This window comes from Dufourea novaeangliae, unplaced genomic scaffold (genome assembly GCF_001272555.1).
Source record: "Dufourea novaeangliae isolate 0120121106 unplaced genomic scaffold, ASM127255v1 scaffold64, whole genome shotgun sequence".
NCBI classification, from domain to species: domain Eukaryota; kingdom Metazoa; phylum Arthropoda; class Insecta; order Hymenoptera; family Halictidae; genus Dufourea; species Dufourea novaeangliae.
The window spans coordinates 537315-549494 of record NW_015373954.1 but is presented as its reverse complement, the minus strand read 5'-3'; the positions used below and the strand labels follow the sequence as shown (position 1 = coordinate 549494).

Below are 12180 nucleotides of genomic sequence, written 5' to 3'. Positions count from 1 at the left end.
AAAACATGTCAGGGAGTTAGGAACACCCTCTATATGAACAACAAATTGATATTTGTTGAATATATGTAGAATTTGTTTTCCTGTCTGCAGACAAATATTCTTGTATAAAATGTTTTCCTGTCAGCAAAGTAATAACTATAACTACAATAAATATAACTAGTTCAAGCAAAGTATTCTGTACCTTATTGTTTTATAATATCGAGTCAGTGTTTCTATTGAACATATCGTGTATACTACATTTTGTTCTCGGAAGAGAGTACTCGAAGAGGACAATTAAGTCTATTAATGCGTATAAGCAGTAACTGAGTTAATTGAAACGGTAATTAATTGGAAAATATCTTTTTAAACGTTAATAACGGAAAGATTATGTGATTAAAGAGGTGTCGGTGGCGCCATCTGCGAGAATTTTTATTGAGTCATTGGGTATAAAGTTTGAACTTAGACTCGTAAGCTATTCATTAAAATTTGTACACACATGAAAACTGTCCATTATTTTTGTAAACATTTGAGAAGAAAAAAGAATTTCTCATTGCTATTTGCGTATTGTTATTTTATAAAATAATTACGGACAGATGCATATTCCTGATTACCAAATAGGATAAATAAATTTTCTTCCCATGAATTTCATTTCTTCAGATAAGGGCAAGATGTATAGTTGAACATAATAAATAAACTTTGATACGATTATTTCATACTCAGTATACTAAAAATATTTACTAAAACTTAACGAGTTTGAATCTCAAACACAGTGAACAAATTCTTGAGTTTCAATTTCCTCAAACTAGTTCATAGACATCTACATTCGCATAATGATTCGAAGTCTAATTATGAATCGTGGGTAAGAGTATAGCGAGAGATAGGGCTGAAAAATTAAATGCAATTACAACTATTATCGAGCGTTTAATAAATTCACCGAAACAGTATTAAATTAGGATTAAATCGCTTTCATGCGAACGATTCACCGTCATTTGAAATGCGACGCCGTTGCGCCGGTATACCTGTATCTGGCCCGTATCTACTACGCAACTTCCGCTAACTCGCTGCTGAGCAAAATGGACGCCTTTGTGTCTGTTTTCTTCGTATTCACACTATAAATACTGTTTTCCCCGCGATGCACCACCTTTGACATGGCGATGTTTACGCGGTGTCGCGAAAGACGTGAGTGAAAATCGCACGGTGCCGGCGAGCGAAGCGCGTTCACGAGTGATCGAGTAGGAAACGTGTCCAACCAAATAGGCCAGAACCACGGATGACAATTGAGTGAATATCTTCACGACGAGACGTTTTGCTAGCAGATTCCGCACGGTGGGACCGTTTGTTTTGGCGGATACGTGAGATTTCGTTGTTCTTCGTACACTGAACTGTCCGGGGATCTTCGATTACAATACGCCTCCCGCCAAAATTCCATTCACTGCTCACATTCTGCAGTATAAATAATCGTTCCGCGTAGCTGGGTAAGGCAACTGACACGAAACTTCGAACGAAAGCGTTTCTATTCCGTTGATGTCACACAGAATCGTTTCCATTTCTCTCACTGACCATCGCGATTCTATTATTTAGGAGAATTCCATTCACAAGGGAGGTTTCCAGCCTGTAGCATCCAATTCTCAGACCATGTTATCATACGTATGATGTTGGATGGTAGATATCCTACGAGTGAAGGTAATATCAGCTTTATTGTGACCTAGTGATACTACTGATGTACGTTGCAAGTGCCTTTTATATGAAATTATGTGAATCAGTGACTGGAAGGATAGAGTGTTGTTAAAGGAGCATGATTTGTATTAGAAAACTATGGTTTTGTTGACATTGTGCATACGATGCGTATCTTTAAACGATTATTTGGTTTTCGTTACGTTTAAAAGATCTTCTATGGGAAGTGTTATGTTCATCAAGTTAATGTGCCTATAAATAGATCTGCGAAAAATAGTTGTAATAGTTTTGAGAATTGTTGCTCCAATTTGATAATAGAATATTTGTTGTGATATAGCATAGATATACATGTATATAGATATACGTATATATACACATATAATGATCATAGTAAATCATCATTTAGGAATACTGTGAATGAAATAATGTTATATTTTGCACATAATTGAAATATCACATAATTCTGAGAAACTTTGGATATTAATTATTATCATTTTTTTTCAAGGGATTTGAAAAAGATTATATCAAATTGGTATAACCTTCATATAATGAGTAAAATGTTTTTAATCCATTACATAGTATTTTAATGTGAAATATCAATACTATCATTGATATTTAATGTAATTTTTTACTGTTATAAGCAATTATTGTTAAAAATTTATGAAAAACTTATATTTTTTAAAAGTATGTCACTAATTTGATACTGCCTAGATGTGCGTGTAAATAAATTTTTCCTTAGAAAAAATATTAATTTAATATTTTTATTAGAGTTTATGTGAAGTACATTAATATTTAATATTTTGTTTACATTTATTATATGCAGTTATGTTAACACAATATTTTACATTTCAGGACAGGAAATTACAACTAACAATGGATCGTTTATTGGAGGATCCTCGAGCTTCATCAAAATTTGGTTGATATATTCTGATGCACCATGGGAACTTAAAAGAGACTTTGTTAAGTTCCCGGTACATGCCTTAGTGCTAGTGTTCTTTAATAAGCATTAGATACAATTCTGTTCTACAGTGAAACAATTCAGATGTTGGTATGTCCTGAAAATTCATGTGCAAAAAGTTTAACAATGGTTTCTTTAAACATTTGTGAAAACAGTGCATTTAGATATGTTCTGTTGATTTATATTTATCATATACTGTGAACAGAACTTTTCTAATATGTCAGTGCAGTGTTCGTTACGTTGGATAATTCTATGAACCTCAGAGTACATATAAGGACACTGGACCTAATTTTAATAATATTTTTTGTCCAGGCTGTAATGCCAGAACAAATCAAATTCAAGATGAACGGGGTTATACCGAGTGTGCCAATCACAACTCTCGCTGGTATCGCGAGTCTTACCGACTTGTTGCCTGAAATGCCCCTTCCAACACCGCTGCCACAGACATTGACTAACAAATCCCTTTTGTTTCATCCAAGAGTGGCAGAAGAAGCACAAATATTACTGAGTGTCCGTAACGAGAACTTGGTGCCCCAGTTAATACTGTCTCTATCGCAAACATCGTCCGATCATATAGAACTGAAAGACAATTATGCGAATACTGAGCAGCCTTTGGAAGCTGAGCAAAATACTCCAGAGTTACTTAAGGCAATTCTACAAATAAATCCGCACGTATTTAAGGGTCCTCAGTATAATTCACCAAGAAATTGGCCCCAAGGAACACCTGTGATGCACAGCAATCAAACATCTGCTAACTACGGACGGTTTTCCCCATCGTATTCGAGTTCTTCAGGGTCAAGGCAAACGCCGCAAGGTAGTCCAGCTCATCCTGCCGCTGCTAGAACAGTACTTCCCCCGCCTACCGGCATAAATCCCTTACCTAATATGACACCGCAACCAAATATGTATTCTCCAGCACATATGAGTTCTCCTGGTACACCATTAACAACTCTTGGCAATGTAACACCGCAACACCACAATATGGCTGGTATGACACCTCAACACAATATGCACATGGCATCTCCTATGCGTGCTAACATGCCTATGCAGCAACATCAAACTATTAATATGCAGCAAAATATGTATGATCCTATGACAAATCAACAAGTACATCATCCGTTAGGAACTCATCAACCAATGGACATAGACAGTACAGTGCAAGAGAATCAACAGTTTTTGCTAGATCCGGTCACTGGTCTTCCTGATATTGATTTGCCAATCGAGAATATGGAAACAAAAGAAACCATCGATAATACGACGCAGCACTTACTGCCAACAACGCAAACTACATCTTATCCAAGCATGGAAACTGGAGATATTGTCAATACTTTGAACAGTAATACACCGCCAATGATACAACATCAACAGAACAACAATTCGGAAAAGGGATTGAAGATACCTGTCCCTGTACCTGAAAAATTGAAAGAGCCTGTTGTTATGTTAGACAGATTGTCCTTAGCAGACCAAGCTCTGATGCAAAAGAGTTTAGCTGCGTTCGCCGAGAAATCGCCGAGTCGGGCTGCGAAAATGGGAATTTCTAATCGGGAGGAGGTCAAATCGGAATCAGAAAGTGAAGAGGAAATAGGTAAGAGCAACAAATATTTTAAAGCGCGTGCGAAAGAACGCCAGGTCCAAAGGGAGAAAGAGAAAGCAGAGAGGAAGAAAGGTGAAGATAAGACGCGTAGGAGAAGAAGGGTATTGGATGATGATGACGAGGAGGAGGATAAGAAGGAACAGCTTTCACCCACAAAACCAAAAATAAGGAAAATTGAAAAGAAACTCGTCCCGGTACTAGCGAAACTCAGCGTGGAGGAGCTGATGGAAACTAATACGTACCAACGTTTCAATACAACCATAGAAACAATATTTGAGAACACAGAAGATGTTGCAACCAACGCAGAATTGGACGATGATGGTGATGTGCCCCCTGAATTGTTAATTCCTAAATATCAGTTACATGATTTATGCACAGAAGCAGCCAAATTAAAAGCATTAGGGGCAATGGAATCTATTCCTGCAGACAGATTAGTTAGATTATTGAATATTTTGGAGAAAAATATTCGTGATGGAGCTAAAGTATCTCCGCTTGCGGATCCGGATGATGACGTTGACGAAAGTCGGTTGTGGATGCAATTAGCTATGGAGAGAGTGCAACGTGCTGTAGATGCATCTTTAATTGCATTGCATATTATGACGTCTAATAACATGCCAAAAATGGTTTACCTAGAGGACGTGATTGACAGAATAGTACTTTTTATGAAATTTCAGTTACAAAATACTATTTATCCCTCTTTTGATCCTGTTTATAAAATAGATACGAAAAATAAGACTGACAGTTATAATTCTAGTGGTCGTAAAAAAAGAGGTCATATGAAAGAGGTTCGTCAGAAAAGTATTCTTCAGGTTTATAATAAAATGCATGAACTTGTTGGCCTTCTTGCAGAATTATTGAATATACAGGTTTTAACGGACACGAGTGTTTTACATGCATCTACACTAGGCGTTGCACCCTTTTTCGTCGAGTCTGTTAGTGATCTTCAGTTAAGCGCTTTAAAACTTGTCACTGTTATATTCACGAAATACGAAAAACATAGGAGATTATTGTTGGATGATATATTAGCATCTATAGCCCGGCTTCCGAGCAGCAAAAGAAGTCTGAGGACATACAGATTAAACTCTGAGGATCATATACAAATGTTAACGGCATTAGTTTTACAGCTTATCCAATGCGTGGTTGTATTGTCAGACAATATAATTCCACAACAAAAGAAGTCTCAGGAGGACGAAGATAAGAAAGAGGAAAAAAAATTGAATAATATTGACGCGGACGTATTAATCATTAACAAATACGAAACAGCTACTAGAATAGCAGGAAATTTTTTAAATGTATTCCTGAATAAGTGCGGTAGTAAAGGTGAAGAAATTGATTATAGACCACTATTCGAAAACTTCGTTCAAGATTTGTTAGCTACCGTGAACAAGCCGGAATGGCCAGCAGCGGAATTGCTCTTGAGCTTACTTGGTAATTTACTGGTAGGGCATTTCTCTAACAAAAGTTCCGATATGGCTCTTCGTGTAGCATCGATTGATTATCTCGGAGTTGTTGCGGCCAGATTGCGAAAGGATGCAGTTAGTTCCCAATGTAAATTATCCACCATCGATCAAATTATCAAGGATATAAAGATAGAACAGCAGAAGGACTCCGATTACGATCAAGTAAACGACAAAGAGATCGCGGGTTTAAGCGAAGATGAGGAAAGGACAGTTTTTTTACAGAAGGTACTCTTGGATTATCTAGCTGTAAATGGAACGAAGGATTCTCCGTTGGGTTATGCTCGTCACTTCTACTTGGCGCAATGGTATAGAGATTGTGCAGTGGAGAAATCCAAAGTTGGACAAGCGAAGAACAGTCCCAGTAAGAAGATGCACAAAAAACGGGTGAAAAAGAAAAATAAACACCACTCTAGCGACCAGGAGTCTGAATCCGAACTCGAGGAAGTAGATCCAGATGAAAATGACAATAACGAGCAGAAGAATTCAGAAGCTTACAGGATCATAGAGGAAAAGAAGAAGTACATTATAAGTAGAATAAGGCCGTATAGTACAGGAACGAAGCCAGATATCCTTCAGACATACATTGATTACAATTCGGCAGAATTGATATCGCAATACCTGGCCTCAAAGAGGCCGTTTTCTCAAAGTTTTGATAGATACCTCAAGCAGATCCTCCATGTGTTAACCGAATCGTCGATAGCAATTAGAACAAAGGCCATGAAGTGTTTAACGATGATCGTTGAAGCCGACCCCAGTGTATTGGCGAGAGTGGACATGCAGCTGGGCGTAAAACATTCGTTCTTAGATCATGCTACATCTGTAAGAGAAGCAGCTGTCGACTTGGTAGGGAAATTTGTACTAAGTAGGCCAGAATTAATAGATAAATATTACGATATGCTGTCAGCCAGGATCCTAGATACTGGCGTAAGCGTTCGGAAACGCGTGATCAAAATTTTAAAGGATATCTGTATGGAGTGTCCAGACTTCCCTAAGATACCGGAGATCTGCGTGAAAATGATCAGGAGAGTCAACGACGAGGAAGGCATTAGGAAATTAGTTATGGAGGTGTTTCAGAACATGTGGTTCACTCCTGTCAGAGAGCGTCCTACCTTGGATTCCGAGTCGCTGTTGAGGAAAGTCATGAACATAACGGACGTCGTGGCAGCTAGCAAAGACATGGGCCTTGAATGGTTTGAACAGCTGCTGGTAAGTTTGTTCAAACCGAAGGAGGACAAAGACGATAGTACAAAAATGCAAACCGAGCCTCCGAAGGCGTTGTTGACTGCGTGCAAGCAGATTGTTGATTGCCTGATCGAGAACGTTCTTCGACTAGAGGAAACGAATTTGGAAGAGGCCGAGAAGTCCGAGAAAAAGGGATCCTCGCAGAGGCTGGTCGCCTGTTTGACGACGCTCTATTTGTTTGCTAAAATACGGCCGCAGTTGTTGGTCAATCACGCGATCACGTTACAGCCTTATTTAAGTTTAAAATGTCAAACGCAGGGGGATTACCAAATTATCAGCAGCGTGGCGCATACCCTGGAACTGGTGGTGCCACTGATGGAGCATCCCAGCGAGACTTTTTTAGCGCAGCTGGAGGAGGATTCTGTAAAATTGATCTTGCAGCACGACAGGTCTGTCGTCGCCAGCTGTTTATCGTGCTTAGGTTCTATAGTTAACAACGTAACGAGGAACTTTAAATTAATACGAGACTGCTTTAAGAAATATTACGGACATCTGACCGAGTACAAATCGTTTTACGAGAAAGATCCCACGAACCCTATGCTTTTAAAGTACAGACCGTTCGTTAGAAGAGCGTTGTTTACTGTTGGTCTATTGTTGCGGCATTTTAATTTTACCGATCCCGAGGTCATCGAGGGCTTGGCGGAGAATATAAAGGATCAGGTATTCGAGACACTGAATTACTTTGTGAACCTCGACAATGACGACATTAAACACTTCACACTTTCTGCGATCGGTTCTCTATGCATACGTCATTACGAGTTCATGTTGCTTCCTGAATTGAAGGAATTGTACCATCATCTACTCACGTCGGAGCACGCCCTGGTTCACATGAGGATTCAAGTGTTGAACAACGTCGAGGTGTATCTACAGGAGGAGGACAAGAGGATGATAAAACAGGACATGGAATGGGCGAAGATGTCCAAGCAGGAGAACTTGAAGGAGATGGGAGACGTGTCCTCGGGGATGGCGAGTACCGTTATCCAGTTGTATGTGAAAGAAATCCTGGAAGCGTTTCTGCACGTTAATATAAGCGTACGACATGCCGCCCTCAAGGTTATACAACTGATCCTGGCTCAAGGCTTGGTTCATCCTGTGCAAATTGTCCCCTACCTCATCTGTATGAGCACAGACTGCGAAAAGGCAGTGAGTCACAGCGCGGACAAACAGCTGCAGGACATCGAGAAGAAGTATCCTGGTTTCATTCACATGAAATCTCAGTTGGGCATCAGGCTGAGCTTTCGGTTGCAGAAACTCCTGCAGAACGACATCACGGTAAGGGGCATGCGAGTAAAGGAGGGTGAATTTCCAGGTGCGTTAAACGGATTCCTGTACACCATCCTGAGGAATACGAAGCAGCAAAGGAGGGCGATCGTGTTGTCTTTCCTGAAACAGTTCGACGAGTCCGCCAAGACGAGCTTATCGCAGATGCTGTATCTGGCCGACAATCTGGCATACTTTACATATCAAGTTCAAGACGAACCACTGTTCATCATCCATCACATCGACATCATAATTTCAATGTCCGGCACGAATTTGCTGCAATCGTTCAAGGAGGCGTTACTACCCAAGGAAGGCACCATCCAGTCCCAGCCACAAACTCACCCTCACACGTCCTTTGGCCCCGATGGACTGCCACGACCGGAGCAATTGCTGTCAAGCTTGGAGGATGAGGAGGATGACGAGGAGGACGAGGTGGGCCTGTTGACGAGGTTACCAGGTGACACCACATTGTTAAGGGAGTACATTACCGCGAGTCAAGGGTTTTTGCTTCTCCTCACGTTACGACAGCACCTGAAGGATCTCTATGGTTTCTCCGATCAGAAGATCGGCCAGTACTCACCTACAGAGGCCGCCAAGGTGTACGAGAAAGCTGTGAATCGCAAGAGCAATCTGTTGTTCAAACCAAAGGCTATACTACACAGACTAAAGGAGGGCGTTAGCAACGAGGAGCTGGATGCCGAGGGTAGGAAAAAGCTGGTGAAGGAATACCTGGATTTCAAGCAGTTGATGCTGAAGTTCGATCTTGAGGAGCAGGAAGAGGACGGGAATGACGCCGACACGAGCGGCAAGCAGCTGTCGGAGACCGTGAAGATGGTGAATTCCGAGGTGGATGGAAAACTGGCTGACGCCGGTGTAGCCAGTAACGCCATGGGCAACTATCAGAGCAATATGAACGCGACGATCGAACATCCGAACAACTCTGTAATTTCCGTGGCAGGATCGGGCCCGGTAGCGGTACCCATGCCACCTGTACACACCTCGGTACCGCCCCAGATGCCGCCACGCGTTCCCAAACTCACGATACACGCTCATTCGGAGACGAAGGAGCATCGCAAGCATCGGGCGCACAAAACGGAGAAGGTTAAAAAGCATAAAAAGAAAAAGAGGAGAAGAATCTCCGACAGCAGCGATAGTGGTGAAGACTACAGTGACCCTGACTTTCTAGTGTGAGTGCGGTGGTATCCGCGCCCTGTGTACATATATATACGCTGTGTGTGGGTGTGCGTGCGTGCGTTTAGGGTGCTGCCCTATAAAGTCTATTCAGGCTTCTCCCTTTTCGCGAATCACTTGTACCATCAAGTGCCGGACGCTCTCAAGATGGCGGCGGACTACTTTATCGTTGGAACAGTGAGAGTGGGACACGACACGAGGCGACACTGTGTACAGAGAACGCTGGTGCTCTGCGAGAGTGATGCGAGAGATGCGATGAAAGAGAGAGAGAGAGAAATAGAGCGAGCGTGAGAATGAATGCGATTGATTAAGGAAAAAAAACACAGAATTTTAAATAACGATTTTAGGATTAACCTTGTTGGCTAAGACACACATACACACACACACATGGTGGATGCGCGTCTAAGATTTTTCGGTCCATGTACGTTCGAATCGTCGCGTGACTTGAAGGATGGAACTTGGTTCAGTCACGTTCTATCGTAGATATCGCTTCCTTCTTCTTCTTCTTCTTCTTCTTGCTGCTCCTTTCCATCGTTTTATTGATTCCCCTTCGAGAGACGAGTATTTCTTTTTTTTATTTCGAGTAGCGCAACGAACGGAAAATTTCAGCCGCCGATGTCAAAGAGACAAAATTCGAGAAACGTCCGAGCTTCGAACCAAGTTCCGAAAATTCGTGGAAACCTGAGTACAATAGTTTCATGGTATGCGTTACGACCCGAACAAAAGTTGTCTGTGTAAATAATATTGAATAATAACAGGAACATTGATACGAAATATTAGTTTTTCTTTTTACACGGATAGAGACCAGCGACGATAATTAAATTAATCGATTGAACCGATGGGATTCAGAGAACAGAGAACCTTCGAGCTGCGCGGTGTCGGAGCGCGAGGATTTCGAGTTCGTATACTTTGATAAGATTAAAACCAAGGGAAATAGTTGAAAATTTGTTGGGAAAAGCAAAACTTGAACAGAAACACAAAGAAAATGGCGGATCCGTTAGACTTGCTCCACAGAATGTATAATAGAAAGTGTGTAGTAAAAAGAATAAAACACATTGCCTATGCATTACGAAAGAGGGAGAGAGAAGGGGGGAAAGAGAAAAAAAGAAGTAACGTTGTTTGTAATATCTGTACATACAAATTTCAAGTAAAGTATCTTATTTTCTTACAAACTATATAGCGGTGACATTTAAACGAAAGAATACTTAAAATTTTGTTGTAATATTAAGTATTTATTCAGAATTCATGTTGTCCCAATATAGTTTGCTTTATGCACTCGTCTTTGGTGTATCGAAGGATAAAATAAAACAGAAAAGTATCGTTTTTATACAAGCTTAGGAATAAAATAATGTAGTAATTTACTCTCGACCGGGAAGCAAACGAGAGGAGGGGGAGGTGAAACTGGCAAAACCTGCTGAAACGAAGGAAAAACAGAGAACGAAACAGCGTCGAAAGAACGTATAGATAAGATGGAATAAGTAAATAGACTTTCGAGTCGTGCGGTTATCCGCCATTTTGTTTCCTCCGTGTCCGTGGTGGCTCACCTGCGGCCTAGGATTCGAGTTGTTCAGAACCAGGTATTAGCCCGAAAGATGCGTAAAACGAACGCTTCTATCGTGATTGTGGATCGAACGAACAGCCTGTGATTTTGATACCACAATAATCGGATGTGTCGATCGATCATTTCGTCGCGGTAATATGTCTTTTTTATACGTTTATAGATTGCCATTGATAAGTAACTAAAGTAATTTAAATGTGAACAGCCCGAATCCACGCGGCTGGTGCACAGACACGCGCAAAGAACACATTATGGACCACGAATCGGGTCACACGACCAAATCAGACTCAAATGTTTCACCGTTTGGCGCGTGATTCATCATATCTTAGTTGATTATGAAGTCTATCGATCGTCGTTGCTGTCTTGGACAAGGAGGAAATAAGATTTCAAGATGACCGCGTGATCCAATTGGGGGCTAGTTTCACGATCAAGACGAAAGGCAACGCGTTTTTAATTTTTTTTTTCATTTCACCGCAAGAGTGTTGTCTTACGATCGCTATTGGTTTACGATACGTGCATTTAACTCGTTTGGTCCCGATAGAAATCGGATCGAAAAAAAAACAGCGTTCACGGATCTAGAGGTCAGTCCGCGCAATTTTGTTAACGAACGCAGGCAAGCGAGGTCTAGGTTCTATACGCTTCTTTCGTTTTACGATTAAAAAGTAGAATTTTATTGGGGCTCAGATGTGCATTCATCTATATCACGTCAATAAATCTGGCAGCAAAAACAGTCCAGTGGATTCATTTTATAAGTCTTAAGAGTTAACTATCGCGGTAAATTTCTGAGGATCATTTGATATATTTTTTTCTTTAGATTTTGTTACATTTCTTAATCATAAAGGACTCTTTTTGGTCTAATACTCAAATCATTAGACTGCGGGTAGAAGTAATTTATTTGTCCTGTTAAGAGACTTGGCAGCTTAAACATGAAATAAAAACGTTATTAAACTTCACGTAATGTTTTTATTTTATTATATTTTTTATGCTAGCCTTCTGTAGTCTACCGATTACTGTCCTGAAAATTGTCCATTTCGAGAAGTCTTAAGTATAGGTAGAAACTTCTGACAAAGACAATGGACCATCCTGATCTGATCCTCAGACGTGTTCAGCTCTTAGATTAGCAAAGATCAAACTTTTAAGCCTCTCGATAACTAACATCTTGCACTCCTATCGTCGTATTCCCCTTGTCCGAAAGTAAATACTTCACGCTTATTTTTGTTTTCAATCTAAAAGGAAACGTCGACTCTTCGACGAAACGTAGACC

At 40.5% G+C, this 12180-nt stretch overlaps 1 protein-coding gene across 1 annotated transcript; it reads left to right on the top strand.

The window, feature by feature from the left end:
* The first annotated feature begins 2714 nt into the window (after positions 1-2714).
* On the top strand, positions 2715-10150 carry LOC107186319 (nipped-B-like protein). Its single transcript, XM_015574160.1, has one exon. It carries the CDS (start codon positions 2864-2866, stop codon positions 9356-9358), a length of 6495 nt encoding a protein of 2164 aa, XP_015429646.1. The 5' UTR covers positions 2715-2863; the 3' UTR covers positions 9359-10150.
* Positions 10151-12180: the final 2030 nt, after the last annotated feature.

What these genes read in the sequence shown, in the direction of transcription:
- LOC107186319 (XM_015574160.1), top strand. Translation starts at nt 2,864, where the DNA reads ATGAACCTCAGAGTACATATAAGGACACTGGACCTAATTTTAATAATA.